The 19359-nt window shown below is 36.3% G+C and overlaps 1 protein-coding gene across 5 annotated transcripts in view; it reads left to right on the top strand.

Moving 5' to 3' along the window:
* The window catches only part of Efcab7 (EF-hand calcium binding domain 7), a 39971-nt gene that overhangs the window by 697 nt on the left and 19915 nt on the right, over nucleotides 1-19359 (top strand). For 3 of the 5 annotated variants that reach the window (XM_070004407.1, XM_070004408.1, XM_070004409.1), the window contains exons 2-6: nucleotides 1572-1759; nucleotides 3527-3738; nucleotides 4320-4406; nucleotides 5510-5705; nucleotides 6138-6253. In XM_070004407.1, coding sequence (XP_069860508.1) covers nucleotides 1573-1759; nucleotides 3527-3738; nucleotides 4320-4406; nucleotides 5510-5705; nucleotides 6138-6253 — 798 coding nt within the window. In that variant the 5' untranslated portion in view covers nucleotide 1572. Of the gene's footprint in view, nucleotides 1-1526; nucleotides 1760-3526; nucleotides 3739-4319; nucleotides 4407-5509; nucleotides 5706-6137; nucleotides 6254-19359 lie in introns of all 5 variants that reach the window. The other 2 variants (XM_070004411.1, XM_070004410.1) reach the window with 1 other exon arrangement.

The raw sequence follows: 19359 nt of genomic DNA on the forward strand, positions 1-19359 counted from the left end.
CACTATAATGTGGATTTTATTCTTTCATATTGGAACAGTTGCCTTTCACATTGGGGAAGAGATTGCTTTGCACGCATTTGTGTTTAAAACTGATGCTTAATTATAGTGACACCAATTTGTAGTAACCAGACTGTGACACCACATCCCTGTAGGGTCCTTCTAAATCTGGTGTAATATGGAAGTGTCAGCCAGGCGGTCTGTGTATTATAAATAGGGTACTTCATCCATGATAAGCGATTATTATCTTTCTTTCCCAAGTGTAAAAGACATATATGTAATTCAAGAAGGTGCCAGTGATTTAGGCCTCTTGAGTAAGAATCCAATGAGTCCTGAAGGGGACTCTACCTATGTCATCTTATTGTTGAACTTGAAGCATTCAATTTCTTAGGTTGAAATGTGTTCTGTGAAGTCAGAGCAGAATAAAATAATGTTGGAAGCCGTGAGACCACTTGCACAATTTCGTACCTCATAGTAATCATTGTTCAGTAAACCTTCATCCGCATTAACAAGGAAGAAACTGAACTGAAAATTTCTGCCTCTCACCATTTACTACTAGTTAGGTGACATCTTGGGCTCTCAATTTCTTTATCTGTAGACAAAAAGTACCTGACCACTGGGATAAAACAAGATGGATGGCAGTTCATTAAGGTCTTATGAGTGTTAATGGGTTATATGAACCCCAAGTTTTATTTGTGGAAATGGGACTTTAAAAATCCAATTATTTGCCAGGCACCGGTGGCTCACACCTGTAATCCTAGCTACTCAGGAGGATGAGATCTGAGGCTCCAGTTTCAAAGTCAGCCCAGATAGGAAAGTCTGTGAGACTCTTATCTCCAATAAACCATCAGAAAACTGGAAGTGGAGCTGTGGCTCAAGTGGTAGAGCACTAGCCTTGAGCTGAAGAGCTGAGGGACAGCGCCCAGGCCCAGAGTTCAAACCCCACAACCCACACACACACACAAATCAATTATTTGAAATGTGACATCACTTATTAAGATGTTTATGAAATGATTTCGTTGATCCTGCTGTAGAAGATGGATGCCATCTGCAATTGATTTACACAAATATTCTTGGAGTATCTCACTATAGTTTATTTAGCACCTGTTAGGTATCAGGCAGTGTTCTACATGCTTCACATATACGATCTGGTTTAATTTTCAACTCTGTGAAGGGCCTCATTCGACTGTCCTGTGATTTTGGGAAAGCAGATGTATGTGTTCCCCTTGTTCTGATTCTTATTTTCTATTATGTTACATCTTTATTCTTTTGGCTACTGTTACACATTTCAAGAAAAATGATATGCATGCATATTATATATGTTTTATGTATGTATATTTTATGTATGTTATGTATGTACTATGTACTAATTAGAATTAGTAGCCAAAGATCGATTCTCTTTAGCATATGTTAAATTTATATTGATTCTATAACATCCATCTTTTTTTTGACATATAGGAACATTAATATCTTGGTCTCATTTTAAAATCTTCACTCATTTGAAAGGCACAATGACCTTTGCATTTTAGGTGATTATCATCGACTAAAACAATACTGAAACTGTTTTCTAATAGAATGGCCATCAGTCCAGGAGGAGATACATCTTTTTCCAGTCAGAAACCAATAATTTCGGAGAGTCTTAGAACCAAGAAGTCTTTACTAACTGAAGAAGAGATATTTTATATGAATTGTAGGGCTGCCTATTTAACTGTGTTCAAAAGCAGCTTGGAAAACATTGTTTCAAAGGATCAACTTTACCTAGGTAAATTCCATAAAACAAATATTTCATCTTATTTGTTCAAAGTGAATAGATAAGAAAAATGGGAATTAGAGTTATATCATTCAATCATCACTATTTCATAGTGAAACTTTAAAAAATGAAATTACAGTATGGCATACCCCTTTTGTAGAGTTTTTCTATTCTAGGAACTTTCAGGTGTAAATTTCAATTTTTAGACAATTTAGATTCATGTAATGTATATTTTTATGTACATTACATGGTGTAGGCAAAAATCCGATTAAAATTTCAATTTGCTGTGATTCCTAAAATATCCAAGTGTATTCTTTTGCAAATGGGCAGAGATCATGAATCTGGTAAGTTTAAAGTTTAACATGGCCTTCCACTGCTATGGCACTTATAAAATCAATCAATATATACTTATAAATCAACCAATGTGTACTAATAACGTTCTATCCATCTAAAGCCAGGTGCTTGTGGCTCATGCCTGTAATCTTAGCTACTCAGGACCTAAGGATCGCAGTTTATAGCCAGCCCAGGCAGGGAAGTTCTTGAGACCCTTATTTCCAGTTAACCACCAGAAAACCAGAAGTGGCACTGTTACTCGTACTAGCCTTGAGCAGAAGAACTCATGGACAGGACCCAGGCCATGAATTCAAGCCCCATGACCCTCCCACTCCTAATCCCCCCCAAAAGGTTCTGTTAGTCTAATAAAATTACCTGGGAAGATACCAATTCAGTGTTTGTCTTTCAGTGCTGTATACACCTTTGATTTTTATGGTGGAATATTTTGTGTAAAACTTGGGTTTCAGATAACCTAGTTTTTAAAAAAAGGACTAATGTATACCAATGGTGTCTCTTTCTTACTACAGTGTTTCATTTGTATCCTTTCCTTAGGCACCTAACATAGACTCTGACATTTCCATTTCAAAGTCAGAGCAGCATCATTACCCGAGCTTTAGAGTATCTTTTTTTGTTGTTAACTATAAATAATATAAGTATCATATATACATGTCCAAGTTCAAAGGAAATCCTGGCAAAAGATCAGTATCTTTGTGCCAACCTTGAAAACATTTACAGTTATGTTTTCACTATCACTAAATTTAATTAACTTCAACTCATCTTGAACCTTAAGATTAGTTATTAATAACTAGATCATATCAATATTTTAGATATAGAGATGTTTACTTACTGAATACATATTGAATACATAATTTTTCACAGTTTTTTTTAATAATTATAATGCAGTATTTACAAAACAGTGTTTTCTGGCTGGAATTGTGTCATAGTGGTATAGTGCTTGCCTAGCATGCATGAATCTCTGGGTTCAATTCCTTAGTACCACATAAACAGAAAAAGCCAGAAGTGGCGCTGTGGCTCAAGTGGTAGAGTGATAGCCTTGAGCCAAAAAGAAGCTCAAGGATAGTGCCCAGGCTCTGAGTTCAACCCCTAGGACTGGCAAAAAAAGAAAACAGTGTTTTCTTTGTTACTGAACATAGCAACAAGCTACTCTGACCTGCTACATACCCGTTTTCCCAACACTTGACAGAAAATATTTTAATGTTGACTTTCAAATTATAGCTTCATATAGGTTCTACTTGTATTCCAAACTCTTAAAGGGTTAGAGGTGGCTGATGTGCCAAGCATATATTGATATAACCAGATTGTCAGCGCCAAAGCACTAAATATATGGGATTCACATAATATAATGGTATATAATGATTTAAAAGAGTATGCTTAAATGCTAATTCCAAACACTACAATAACAAATAATTCTTGTTTTATGGGCAGCTCTTCAGCATGCAGGAAGAAATCCATCCCAACAGACCATTAATAAATATTGGACTCCTCAAACTGCTAAACTGAACTATGATGATTTTTGTGTAATTTTAAGGAAGGAGAAACCTACTTCAAAATCAGAACTGCTAAAATCATTTAAGCAATTAGATGTAAATGATGATGGCTCTATTTTACACACGGACCTTTATAAATTTCTAACAAAGGTAAGATCTGTGAAACTATAATGTGTGTATTTGTGAAACAACTTGGAATCTAGCTTTGGTTAACAAAGGTCACATAAAAAGTATTTCATTGATAGATTAAACAAATCACCTACATTTTATTTATAAAGTACTTAAATGTTCTTATGGATGAAATGTGCTTTGTAAACAAAAATACAAAACTGAGTCTGCATTGTAAATCACCTTATGCAATTTTTCTCCGGACTTTTTGAAAGTTACTGATAGGTCCTTATGTGATAAGGAAAAGGAAAGTATAAATGGGGTTACAAGTCCAATCTCTTTTTCAGCACAATGTTAGAAAATACCATTATTGTAAATTCAGTAGCAGTTATTACTATTCCATGATATGCAATTGTTAAATTTTAGTAAATTGAAATTCAGCACATTTTCTCAAAAATGTAACAAGATTATCATTGTTGCTCCATGTAGTTCTCACTCTGGTTTATAACGACACCATATATTCAAACTTACCTGAAGAAGAAATTTAAATGTATTTTTACTGTCCCCATAAGTAAGGAAGTAGTAATTATGTTGTTTTAAAATACATATTTTTGAAATTTTAGAGAGGCGAGAAGATGACTCAGGAAGAAGTAAATGCCATAATAAATTTGGCTGATGTAAATGCTGATGGCAGATTTGACTACATTAAGGTACATAAGCTCTAGTATTATAAGTTTCCATACTGTACAAGAATTTTAAAATTTTACTTTTTCTAGGTTTATTAAGGTACAATCAGTACAAACTATATTTTTAGTGTACATATAATGTTTTGTTGTGCACATAGGTTGTGGAATAATTAAATGAAGCTAATTAACATGAGAAAAAAGGTTTAGTTTTATGTGTTCTTGATACTGGGGATTGAATCCAGGGTTTCTTGCATGCAAATCACATGTTCTACCACTGAGCTACGCCTCCAGCCCTTATTTTTAAAATGGGCACTTCCTTTTTATATTGATGAGGACATAGTTGTATACTGTGTACACATTATCTTTTATTGTATGCTTGTCAGTCCCATAATTGTGATCAGATGACCACATTAAAAATTACACAAGATGAGCATCCTCTAATCTGAAAGTCTATCAGAATTCTTCTAAATCCAAAGTTTTGAAACTTTCTGAGTGTAGACATGCCATAAAAGTAGAATATTCCTATGTCCTCATGTGACTGATACAATCAAAGTACAGGAATACTAAAAATATTATATGAAACACCTTCAGGACTTGTGTATAAGGTATATATGAAACAAGTGAATTTTGCATCTATATCTGGCCATATCTTACTACATATTTGCAAATACTCCAAATTTAAATACAGTTCTCCAACACTTTTAGTCTTAACATTTCAGCTAAAGGCTGTTTAACCTATACAAGTTAAAAATACATATGTCCTTAAACACAGCTTTTTAAACAAATACAGACACTCTCCTCAATAATGTTCCTTTCCTGTGTAGAAGAATCATATAAATTATTTAGAACAACTCAAGTCTACATGTCCTCTAAATAAATCACCTCTCCTTGTCTAGCATTTTATTTTCACTCAGAGTATGACCTCCTCATTGAATCATGGCTGCGTTTCACTAGGTCACTTGAGGCTGGTCAATCTGACTCAAGAAAATAAAATGAGTAACCAAGTTCAATAAGAAATATATTCCATCTGTCAGTCTGTCCCTTGCCTACTAATATGCATTTGCCTTCCCCTCCCAAAGGTATGACTGAACGTTTTACCTAGTGGACTACTTTTTTATTTTCTATAGTTTTGTAAATTGTATATGACAACCAGTGAGCAATGTCTCAAGAATACACTAGAAAAACTGGAGGTTGACAGTAAACTGAGGCGTCAGCAGTTTGGAAGCCACAATGAAGGGGCCCCTGAGAAGGACCCATCACCAGTACCAAAACCATCACCTAGAATCATAGGAAAAAGTGACCAGGAAACATTATCAAATAAAGGTATTTACTTTCAAAGCCAAGACTTTTTTGATCAGAAGTGAAGAGGTATAATCAGAATTTTTCTTTCTTCTCAGTTGTCAATGACAAAACAAATTTGAAACCTAACTTTTGTTAGATTCCATTTCTAGACTCTTAGCTGTAAAACTCTATTGTAAGATTTTATTATGGAACTTGATTTGTCTATACCCATTATGTTTTATTAAAGCTAAAAATTCAGACTAAAAGGGGACATATTGAAACAAGGAATGTTATTAGTATCATATAAATTAGGGGCTCTGAAAGTCTGATAAATAAAAATAATGTCTTTATTCAATAGGAATAACAGAGAATAAGATGAATGCAACAAATCTTTTATACTATACCATGTTTAGAAACAAACTCCTGTTGACAACCTTTCAGAATGTGAGACCAAATAACTATTGCCTGTTACAGATGATACAAGTTCATTACTCTCGACATCTAGAAAGTTCAAAACATCTGTTTCCTTCACAATTACCATGGGCACCAGTAGCAACCAAAACTCAAAGTTAACTGAGCCAAACTTAAAGGTATAGTAAGTATTTTTAATTAACTTTTTTCTGAAAATATTTGACATTAAGTTTGTTAATAAGTATTCAGCATGAATACTTCACAATGCAATAATTTGTGAAGTAATTCTTAGGTTCTTCCTGTGAAATGCATGTATCTGCCTACAAGCCAGTTGTCATGTTTTTAACTTACAAATCATAAGATTAATATTGTAAGGCCTTTAGTTTGAGAATGAATAACTTGATAGATTTTCTAATTCTATACTTTGGCAACCAATTTTTGTTGTTGTTTGGCAAATGCGTAGGCGTTTTATATAAATTAGTCATCCATTCTACTAGTTCCTGTGAGAGAAAGACAACTAAGTTACTTTGCTAAGTCAATATTTGTAGAGTATTAATATTGATCTTCTTCCTTTGTTTTCCCTTTCTAGACTCAACCTTTACTAGTTTTCTTTCAACAGAAAATAATAGCTACAGAAACATAAAACATTAACTGGAAACTGCTAGGATACATTAAAAATGTGCACCTGGAGACCTCTGTAAAAGGGGGGAAAATGGTTATGACCACATCCTATCACTGCTGCTAGAAAACTGAACTGATTGTTCTCAAGAGCTACATTTTTGTTTCAAATAACAACTCTGTATTTGTTATTGAACTCTGAAGTCCCTTATATCTTTAAATTGCTAGACAGTGACATTTGTTCTATATTAAAATTTTAAAACATTATCTCCAAGGAATTTTGTTCAGACTGCTTAGGAATCTATACACCCTAAGCAATTTGGTGTGCGTGGCCAGCACGTTCATACCATATTTACTGTTCCAACAATATTATTTTTCACTGATGGAACCTTTCTATGTTTTACAGCTAAGTTGAATGCTAAAAAATTAACTTAGTTAAATAGTTATAGGTAACCTATAATTATTCAAAAGTATAAATAAACCCAGTTTTACCCAACATAAAGACATATATCTAAATATTAATATAGACTATATTAATTCATAATAAGACCTTTTCTCTATTTGCTTAAATGAACTTCTACCAATAACAGTGTCTTTAAATTTAGTTAACATATAAGTCAATAAATGACCTTTAGCAAGGTAGTGTATGCCAGCTTGTTTAGTGTTAATTGTGGCCCTTGAATTAAAAAAATAGTTTTCCTTTGATGGCTAATACCAATGGAGTATTGCATAATATTTCATTTATTCAAATATTGAGTGATTAACTACTCTGTTCAAGGCAGTGTTCTAAGTATTAATGAAGAGCTTTGGGTAAATACAGACTTGAATTTGATTCCTAGCTTTTTGCCTTAATCACTGTGCAAACTCAGTTTATCAGTCTCCCTTCTGAGATTCAGTTTCTTTATCTATATATTGGGAATAATGTTACCTTAATGTGTTTGAAAGATTTAAGTCATTGAACATATGTAAAGCATTTAGCACCAAGAAAACACACACACACACACACACACACACACACACACACACACACACTCAGTTAAATGAAAATTAGTGCTAAACCTATTATAAACAAAGAAGTAACTGTAGGTCTTTATATGGGTATGATCTGATGAAAGTGCAGTTTAAGTTAACTAGTATTGTATTTGGAGACTTCAAATTAGACTTCAAACTAGCTGAGAGACTGACAGCTATCCAGATATGAAGTAACAATAGGTTGGCCTATGATACTACTTGTGTTTTCTAAGGTCAAAGGAATGTCAAAATTATTTGTAGGCCACAGCAGTTGTATAACAAGAGTCCACTTAGGTTTTGTATCTCAGCAATCATAAACAGGAATGGTGGTGATGACAACTGGAAAAATATGTCAACCTTTTAATTCTGTGAATTTCATCTAAAACTTAAAATCTTTTGGAAATGTTTATATTTCTTACCTTTTTATATCCTGTTTCTGATCTTGATCTTTCAGGATTGTTTACTGTTATTTATTGAATGAACTGAAGTAATTTTTAAGAAATCTGTGACTCTATTGTTATTTAGCAGGTTTCTGTTCTTTATTTTGAAGCAACTTTAATTTCATAAATTTTATGTATTTCTGAGGTTTTAAAGCTATTCTGGTAAGAATTTCACTGTGAGTAGTTGGGACTAAAGGCATTTACCACCATGCCCACAGCCAGACTTTAAAACATAGTCCCCTTCACTTGATAAAAGACTTGAATTACAGGGAAAAGCAAGAATTTTACAGTGACTATATATGTATCATGTTCTTCTTCCCATAATTAGGTATTAGATTACTACTCTATTCTTTAATCCTGAGCTCTTTCCATTTGCTTAGGTTCTGTAATGTTTGAGGAATGTCAGGTATTTTCCTTTGAGAAGGGAATAGCTTCAGATTCCATGATAAAGCCAGTCATGACTAAAATTAGAGTAGGCCACAAACCATCAGTGTAAACTGCAGAGATACAATAACTTCCTATATTGATGCCTAATTAGAAACTGCCTAAATATATTCTACGCATGTATATTGTATAATATATACACACAGCACATAGAAATGTTGTGTAGCTTATATATGATACACACCCATGCATTGTATGGTGTACATCCTGTACTATCTTAGATGTATGTATGAATGTTTTGCATTCCATATAGATACTTTCTATATGTCCTTCTATGACAACACAAATACATAAACATTTCAAACTCATGTTTTATGTTTTATGGTTCATGTCTTAATTTTTGTTTATTGTTTTTTGTTTTTTTGGGGGTCCTGTCGTGGGGCCTGAACTCTGGGCCTGGATGCTGTCCCTCAGCTCTTCAGCTCAAGGCTAGCGCTCTGCCACTTGAGCCACAGCGCCACTTCCGGCTTTTTTCTTTTTACTTATGTGGTGCTGAGGAATCGAACCCAGGGCCTCATGTATGCAAGGCAAGCGCTCTACCACTGAGCCACCTTCCTAGCCTCATGTCTTAATTTTTGTGAAAGTTCAAAATAGTTTTGTGACAGTTTCTTACTTTTACACAATGTTAATTATTCAATCTTTCAATTAGGAGACAACTCACGCCAATTTTTCCCTAAGTCATCTATTTAACCTTTTGTTTGGAATATTCTTTTTTTTTTTTAAAACTCTTTAAACTTCTTTATTGAGATAGAGCCCACCTTTTTTCTTTTTTCTTTTTTTTGGGGGGGGTCCGGTCGTGGGGCCTGAACTCTGGGCCTGGGCGCTGTCCCTCAGCTCTTCAGCTCAAGGCTAACACTCTACCACTTGAGCCACAGCACCACTTCCGGCTTTTTTCTTTTTGCTTATGTGGTGCTGAGGAATTGAACCCAGGGCCTCATGCATGCAAGGCAAGCACTCTACCACTGAGCCACCTTCCCAGCCCTGGGATATTCTTATTGGTAACTTCATGTATTTCTCTTAATACACTGACAGCAAATAGTGTTCCATTAAGGATATATAAAATGATGAGGGTGATGTAAGTTCCTCCTCTGACCACATCTATTCCAGATCTACTACTAATTGTAGTTAGCCTAAAATTTAAAAAATAATGCATACTTTGTATGTCAAGTATTTATTAGAGTGGCCCAAAGGAAAAAGATGTAACGTTACTAATAAATGTGTTTTGACAGACATTTTCTGCTTTACTATTTGCAGTTTTGCCTTTAAATATTTCCTTATACATCAGGAATGAAAATCAGTTAAATTTGCATATGATCAATCTGTTTATGTTTGTATGCATTTACTTAAATTGGTAGAATGTAGCACCACCTTATGTCCAATATAAGAATTACAAGCTATTATGTTATTTCTGCTTTTATAGTGTCAAAAATTGTATCATACATGGCATTTCTTACTCTATCATCCTAAAATTTTTTAACCTCCTTCCATTTTTCTCATAATTCTCAAACTGCCAACTTAATCTATAACCCTTTCAAGTTGATTTATTTCAACAAGCCCACTGATTTATCAGTACTTTTTCCTTTTAATTCATAGCATTTTAGTCTGGATGTGAGAGAAAAAGCTTTGTGTGATTGAAAGCATATTTATTTTAAAAGAAAATTTAAGTTTAACAAGCATCATGCGTTTAACAATCGACAGTCTTGAGAAATTTTTCTTTTTAAACAATGGAGATTCAATTTCCTATTAAGAATAATGTGGGGGCTGGGAAAGTGGCTCAGTGGTAGAGTGCTTGCCTTGCATGCATGAGGCCCTGGGTTCGATTCCTCAGCACCACATAAGCAGAAAAAACTGGAAGTGGTGCTGTGGCTCAAAGTGGTAGAGTACTAGCCTTGAGCTGAAGAGCTGAGGGACAGCACCCAGGCCCAGAGTTCAGGCCACATGACCAGCAAAAAAAAAAAAAAAAAAGAATAATGTGAGTGGGCTGGGAAGGTGGCTCAGTGGTAGAGCGCTTGCCTTGCATGCATGAGGTCCTGGGTTCAATTCCTCAGCACCACATAAGCAAAAAGAAAAAAGCCAGAAGTGGCACTGTGGCTCAAATGGTAGAGCGCTAGCCTTGAGCTGAAGAGCTGAGGGACAGTGCCCAGGCCCAGAGTTCAGGCCCCACGACTGGACACCCCCCCCCCAAAAAAAAGAATAATGTGAGTATCACACTGCAGGTGTGGTTGGTGTCAGTCGTGTGCATTGTCTTACTTCTAGATTAGGTGTTCTACATTTCCAGCCCTTCTCACTTATATATAGTGGAGTGATGTATAGTTTGGCAATCTTTCCATAGAAACTCAAATTCTCATCTACTATAGCATTATTTTCTAGAATGGAACTTAGGAAAGATCTTCTAATAAAAATGTTTAAGTCTCCCCTGCTAGATTTCATAAAGCTATCTCTTGTTAACCCATAGTACTATCCCCAGAAGAAGCATTTAGCCTTGGAAAAATCTTTCATCATTGAGTTTCCCAAATGGCACAAATTGTTCACTATCAGTATACCAAGCAAAGTGCATTACTTTTTACAATTTTACTTAAACAATGGGGAGCTGCTACACTCATAGTCATAAATACAAGTAATGCTATAACTACTGAAATCAACATTGTTTTAGTAAGAAACCAAAAAATCACATTTACTTAACATTTGTTTAATGATAATGCTTCAGTATGCTTGATTAATAACATAAACAATTTTCTTTAGAAAGCTGGCTTTAAAGATAATCATAGCAAGATTGGGTGTTGGTGGCTCATGCCTATAATACTAGCTATTCAGGAGTCTAAGACCTGAAAATCATGTTTTAAAGCCAGCTCAGGCAGGAAAATCCATTGGATCTTCAATTAACTACCTCAAAAAGCCAGAAGTGAGGCTGTGGCTCCAGTGGTAGAATGCTAGCCTTGATTACAAAAAGCACAGACAGTGCCCAGGCCCTCAGTTCAAGCCCCAGGACTCCTGGCACACGCATACATACAAAAATCATAGCAGAATGCAGGTGTGGCACATGCTTATAATCTCAGTACGCAACCGAGAATTGTGAGTTTGAGAGCAGCTTGAGCTACCTAGCAAGAGACTGTCTTTAAAAAAAAAAATCATGCCTGGAGCTGGTATCACTCATCTGAAAGCCTCGCTACTTGCAAAGCTAAGAATGAGGATTGAGATTTAAGGTCATGGTGGCCAGGAAAGTTTAGGACACCCCTTAACCAGAGTGTCTGACATCCAAGTCTACATTGGAGGTTGAGATTGGGAGCATCATGGTGCGAGGCCAGCCCAGGCAGAAAAGTCTGAGAGATTCAATGTAATGTAAAAATATTAGTCCAGAGTTATAGATTCTAGGATTATTATTTATATGAACTCTGAGCCCATATAATTATTGGCTATCCAATGTCTCTGTTTATTAAAATGACTAATTTTATTGTCAGGTGCTGGTGGCTCATGCCTGTAATCCTAGCTACTTAGGTGGCTAAGATCTGAGGATCATGGCTCAAAGCCAGCCTGGCAAGAAAGTCGATAAGACTCTTATCTGGAATTAATTACCAAAAAACTTCAAGTAGAGTTGTGGCTCAAATGGTAGAGCACTAGTTTTGAGTAAAACAGCTCAGGAATAGTGGCCAGGCCCTGAGTTCAAACCCCAGGACCAACACACACACACACTCACACACACAACACACACACACACACACACACACACACACACACACACACACACACACACACACACACACGTAAAAAGACTTAATTTTATCTAGTCCATATTGCATTGTAGAGGTACTGTTGAAGTCTTATATGTAATGACTTGTTTCTGTCATTGGCAATATATTTAAGGAGGTTAAGATCAATTCCAAATTGAAGCTACATCATAACTTCTCAGAATTAAAAAACTATATATCTTTGATACCTACATATCTTTGTGACAGAACATATGATTAATGAATTGCTGAAAACTTGAGTAATAGTAAAACAGTAATGATAAAATGTTAGAAATCAGGCTAAGAAGAAATCTCAAAAGAAAAGGTAAAAATAAAAAAAATGGAAAGCTTATACAAGTTGAGAAATAACCAAAAGTAAAACAAGAGGAAAACATGCAGGGCTAGGAAGTTGGCTCAGTGGTAGAGTGCTTACCTTGCATGCATGAAGCCCTGGGTTTGAATCCTCAGCACCACAGAAGCAGTAAAAGCCAGAAGTGCCACTGTGGCTCAAATGGTAGAGTGCTAGCCTTGAGCTGAAGAGCTGAGGGACAGTGCCCAGGCCCAGAGTTCGGGCCTAAGACCGACAAAAAAAAAACAAAAAAAAACCCCCAAAAACATGCTGCAAACCCTACAACATGTAGTTAATATCTAAAATAGGCAAAATAATTTATTAAAATATATAAGAAAAATACCAAGTCTTCAGTACAGCTGTGTGACTACAAGATGAATAGGAATTTTACATAAAGGGTTAAGGGTTAAAGCTGAGAGTCAGTGGCTCACATCTGTAATCTGAGCTACTTAGGAGGCTAAGAACTGAGAACTGTGGTTCAAAGCCAGCTCAGACAGCAAAGTTAGTGAGACTCCTGTCCAATTAATTACCAGAAAGCTGGAAGTGGAGCTGTGGGCTCTAGTGATAGAGTGTTAACTTTGAGCACAAAAGCTCAGGGACAGCACCTGGGCTCTGAGTTCAGGCCCCAAGATTAGAAAGAAGAAGGGGAAAAAAAAGGAAAGGAAAGAAAGAAGAAAGAGAAAAGAAAGAAAAAAGGAAGGAAGGGAGGATATGGAACATTAATATAGGAATACATGTCAGTAGCCTTTAAAATGCACATAATTTTTTTCTAACATTTTTCACAGAAAAATTGTTCTCAGAAGAGTTATTCTTCAAGTGGAAAACATTTAGAGAAAGTAATATTCACTTTGGCATTATCCGTACTGCAGAGCAATTGGAAATGATCTATATGGCCAACACTTTAGGAACAAGTGATAGTATACCAACTCAGTTTTTACTTTTTGACAATACTGAAAGTTGAATTCAGGGCCCCATACTTTGTAAGCACTTGCTCTATTACCTGAGTTAGGCACCTAGTCCTTCTGCTTTTAATTTTTTTTTTTTGTGGTATTTTCTTCAACTTTTGTCCGTACAGCCTAATATCATTAGCCCCCTACCTCCCTAGCTGGGATTATGTGTTTGTACCTATTACTGATCAACTTTTGTGTGTTTGTGTGTATAGGTTTTAGGGCACCAACTCAGGGCCTAGGCACTGTCCCTGAGCTTTTTGCTTAAGACTGACACTCTACCACTTAAGCCACAGCTCCACTTTTGCCTTTTAGTAGTTAATTGGAAATAAGAGTCTTACAGACATTCCTGCCCTGGCTAGATTCAAATCCTGATGCTCAGATCTGAGCCTCTTGAGTAGCTAGAACTGCAGGCTTGAACTACCAGTGTCTAGCTCCAATTCAATTTTTAATCATAAAACTAGTTAATTGAAATTTTGAATACTGTATAACAATGGCTTTGTGGTGCTGGGGTCTACTACTTTAGCCCTGATGTTCCCTTATTTTAGAAATGGACTCTCCTTTTTTGCCAGTGCTTGTTCCTATGTGAGATGCACCTATGTTGGGCTTCCTGGAAGGTAGGATAATAGATGTATACCACCACATCCAGCAGTTCCATGAGAAAGTGTCTCATGGACATTTCTTTTACCCATTCTGGCTTAGAACCATAATCCCAACAATCTCAGCCTCCCAAGAAGCTAGGATTACAATGAATAAGACACTGATACCTGGCTATAAAATGGCTTTTCAGATAGTAAAATATATACATTTGATTTTTTTGACAGTACTAGGTTTTAAGTGTAAGGTCTCTCACTTGGCATGCACTCTATCACTTGAGCCACCAGTCTTGTCTTTGTTGGTTATTTTGGAAATGGAATCTAGCAAAACTAGCAAAAACTAGCAAATCCAGCAAAATCTGGGCTGCTTCAAACCACAACCCTTTGAATTTTAGGCTCCTGAGAGTATTAGAGGAGTGAACCAATGGTACCCAGCCATTTGATGTATTTTTAAGAATACAATTCTGGGGCATTAAATACATCCACACTGTTCATCCATCACTACTATTCATCTACAGAACTTTGTTATCTGCAACTCAACCCACTAAAACCTAACTCACTATTTCTTCTTTCTTTCAATCCCTGGAATTACTGTTCTACTTAGTGAATTTGATCATTCTGTGTTTCTATAAATGGAATCATATATTTGTTCTATTGTGTCTGGCTTATTTCTTTAGCTTGATGTCTGTTAAACCCGTATGTAGAATGTGTCAGAATGTCACTTTTTAAAGTCTGAATTATAACCCAATTGTATAGAAATGACACATTTGTCTATCTGTTAATTCACCAATGGGCATTAGGGTAGTTTCTATCCTTTGCTGATCAAGGCTGCTATGAAAACTGATGTACAAATTCTTATTTGAGTCCCTGTTTTCAATTTTTGGGTATGTAGACTGAAATTGAATTACTGAATCATAGGGAATTCTGTTTTCTTGGTTTTTTTTGTTGTTGTTGTTTTATTTTTTTATTGTGAGAATACCGTACTGAGGAGTTACAATTACATGGGCAAGATAATGAGTACATTTCTTATCAAGCATTGTTGCCTCCTCTTTGTTTCCCCTTCCCACCCCTTCCCATCCTCTCCCCATCCCCCTTGTTTTGTTTTTTTGGTTGGTTGTGAGGCTTGAACTCTAGCCCTGGGCACTGTCCCTGAACTCTTCAGCTTAAGGCTGGTGCTCTGCCACAGTGCCACTTCTGACCTTTTCTGTTTATGTAGTGCTAAGAAATCGAAACCAGGGCCTTATGCATGTGAGGCAAGCACTCTACCCCTGAGCCACCTTCACCTTTCCCTCACCTCTCTTCCCCTTCCCTTTCCCTCTCTCCCTCTCTCTTCTAATGGGTGTGAAGTTGTATCATATTGGGTATTGACTTTCATTTTCATAATGATTAGTGATGGATTAGCATCTTCTCATGTGTTTATTGGTCATCTATGTTATCTTCTCTGAAGAAAGAGTAACTCAATGTTTCTACCTATTTTTAGCCTGAATACTTTCTTCTTAATATACATACTTAAAATTTGGCTATATTAACTAATTATTTATGGGATATAGTATGAGATTTCAATACAGGTGCATAATGTGTAATAATCTGATAAGGATGTGTGGCATGTTCAGTTATTGCTGATTTCTTCTTCATTATGTATTCTGGATACTAATCCCTTTCAGATACATGATCTGCAAATTGTTTTTCCTGTCCCAATGGGTTATCTCTTTATTCTTGGTAATGTCCACTAATATACAAAAATTTACAATTTTGGAAAAGTCAGATTTTTCTAATTTTCCTTCTTCTATTGCCTGTGCTTTTGGTGTCACATCCAAGAAGTCTTTGGTAAATTCATTGCCAGCTTTCCTTTATGTTTTTCCTTGAAGTTTTACAGTTTTAGCACTTAAGTTTAGGTAATCAGGTCACTTTGAGTTAATTTTTGTATATTGAGTAAATTTATATGTGCATGGATTTCCAGTTTCCCTAGCCTCATTTAATAAGAAAAAGACTGTCTTTTCCTCAATGAATGGTCCTGGCACTCTTTTTTTGAAAGCCATTTGATCGTGTATATGAAGGTTTATTTCTAGCCTATGCATTCTATTTCTGTTGGTGTCCATGATGTCTGCATTTGTGCCATTCTGTACTCTTTTGATTATTGTGGCTTTGTAGTACATTTTAAAATCAGAAAATGTGATTCCTCCAACTTTGTTTTTCAACAATCAAACCTTTTGGACATAGATTAAATTTAGGGAAGAAAACAAAATGGTATTTACTGGAATATGAAAAATAGATTTCTGTATATGACAGTATTAGAAAGGATTATATAAAAATCAGAAAATGGTGGTAGGTAGCTATTCAATCATTTGAATTTTCTATTTCCTCCCTTTTTTCCCTCTTTCCTTACTTACTTCTTTTCTTTCTCCCTTCTCCCTCCTTCCCTGCTTCCCTCCTTTCTCTCTCTTCCCTCCCTCTTTCCTTCTTTCTTTATATATTTTTATTGTAAAGATACTGTACAGAGAGGTTACAGTTACATGAGCAAAGTCTCTTTCCTTCTTTCTGTCCACCCACCCACCCTCCTTCCTTCCTTCCCTCCCTCTCTTCCTCCCTCACATCTTCCCTCCTTTTCTTCCCTTTCTCCTTCCCTCCCTTCTCCCTTCCTTCCCTCCTTTTCTTCCTTTGGATTTTTCTATTTTAAATTTCTATTTTAGCTGGGCACTGGTGGCTCATACCTGTGATCCTAACTGCTCCAGAAGCTAAGATCCAGAGCATTGCATTTTGAAGCCAGCAGGGACAGAAAAGTTGGCTATGTCTTATCTCCAGAATAACCAAGAAAAAGCTGGTCTAGAGGTTTAGTGTGCTAGAACACCATCCATGTAAGTAAGCCAAACAAGCTTTTAAGGCCTTGAGTTCAAACCCCAGTACAAAAAACTAACTGTATTAAAAATTAAAATAATTATGACTTTTATAATAGAAAAATATTATGTAAGTATATGTTAGGCTAATTCAGCCTTTTATAAAAGAAAGTGAGGGGCTGGGGGTTTAGTTTAGCCTAGCAGAAGGGCGCCTGCCCGGCGCACGCAAGGCCCTGGGTTCGGTCCTAGCCCTGGAAAAATAAAATAAAATAAAAAATAAAAGAAAGTGAATCAGAAATCAACTTCAAGGGCTGGGAATGTGGCTTAGTGGTAGTGTGCTTGCCTAGCATGCATGAAGCCCTGGGTTTGATTCCTCAGTACCACATAAATAGAAAAAGCCAGAAGGTGCTGTGGTTCAAGTGGTAGAGTTCTAGCCTTGAGCTGACGGACTGAGGGACAGTGCCCAGGTCCTGAGTTCAAGGCTTCAGGACTGGCAAAATAAAGAAGAAAAAAGAAATAAATTGAAAAAAAAACTTCAACATAAAATAATTTTGCTCTGGTTTTTTTCCATGTCACAGTGAATTAAAAATATTCATGATGTGAATGTTATAAAGCTTAATGAATACTTTTTGAGTGGTTACCAATATTATTAAAGCCTTGAATTTAATATCTAAATATCCTTACAGATATTTTAAAAATTTATGAAATCTTGCAACAATGAGAAGTACAAGTTGTCATGTCCAAAACGAGCTTTACAACGTCGGTGCGGGGGGGGGGGGGGGGAATGGGGGGGAAGGAGAAGGATTGGGATTGGGGGGGAGGGGGGAGGCTGGGAAGGAATGTGAAGGGTAAACAAAAGGAGGAGGCTGCAATGCTTGGTAAGAAATGTACGCATTATCCTGCACATGTAATTGTAACCCCTCTGTACAGTATGTTCACAAATAAAATAAAATAAAAAAAGAAAGTGCAAAGACTATGGAATATAATGTTCCATGCCTGAAAAGATTAAAAAAAATTTATGAAATCATATCAAGAGCTCATTGATACTTTATTTTTGAAAACTATTAAGAATAGAACAGAAATATGCTTACATTACAGGTGGGCAATGATAAAGTGAGAAGCATTTTGCATATAACTATAATATTGGTACATTTCTCATAATGTCAGCAAAGAATGCATCAATTACTTTTTGTGCAGTGTACCATTTAAAATCTTTACTTGATTCTTTTTTTGGGGGGGGGGTCTGGTCGTGGGGCCTGAACTCTGGGCCTGGGCACTGTCCCTCAGCTCTTCAGCTCAAGGCTAGCGCTCTACCACTTGAGCAACAGTGCCACTTCTGGCTTTTTTCTTTTTGCTTATGTGGTGCTGAGGAGGAATTGAACCCAGGGCCTCAGGCATGCAAGGCAAGCGCTCTACCACTGAGCCACCTTCCCAGCCCCTTTACTTGATTCTTATTATGAGACCCTACATATATGTATTGTCAGTACTGAGGCTTGAACTTGAAGTCTTGCACTCTTCCTTGGTCTTTTCTCTTAATGCTGATGTTCTTCCAGTTGAGCCACACCTCTACTTCTGACTTTTTCCTCATTAACTGGAGCTAAAAGTCTTACTCATTTGTCTGCCTAGGCTGGCTTTGAACAGGATCCTCAGATGCAGCCTCCTAAGTAGCTAGGATTATAGGTGTGGGCCACCAGCACCCAGTCATAGACATTTTAATTCAGACTAAGAGAAAGGATTTGGAGCTGGGAGCTGATGGCTCACACCTGTAATCCTAGCTACTCAGGAGGCTGAGATCTGAGGATTGTGGTTCAAAGCCAGCCTAGGCTGAGACTCTTATCTCCAATTAACCACCAGAAAACTGGAAGTGGTGCTGTGGCTTAAGTGGTAGAAACACTCGCCTTGAGTTGAAGAATTGAGGGACAGCACCCAGGCCCAGGATTCAAGCCCTACAACTGGAAAGAAAAAAAAAGAGATTTGGCTACACCAAGAAACAGCCAATCCAGAAAGGTCCTTCCCCAAACTTATATTTCTTATATATCAGCATATTTTCTTTTCTTTTTTCTTTCTTTTCTTCTTTTCCTCCCTCCATACCTTCCTCCCTTTTTCCTTATCACTTTTTCTTTGAATGTATTCATTTTAGCAGTCTTTTCTTGCTATGCTCCCAACACTAATTTAATCCAAATTATTATGACAATGTATTTATTACTTTGCCTCAGTTCTTGCTTTTTGGGCTTTGTGTTCTTATTTTCTTGTGGATTTTCCTAACTTTTCATAATTTAGATGACATTGAGTAATGGTGTAGATCACTAGCCACTCATTTT

This window comes from Dipodomys merriami, unplaced genomic scaffold, assembly GCF_024711535.1.
Source record: "Dipodomys merriami isolate MVZ:Mamm:240054 unplaced genomic scaffold, mDipMer1.0.p SCAF_627, whole genome shotgun sequence".
In the NCBI taxonomy this organism is placed as follows: domain Eukaryota; kingdom Metazoa; phylum Chordata; class Mammalia; order Rodentia; family Heteromyidae; genus Dipodomys; species Dipodomys merriami.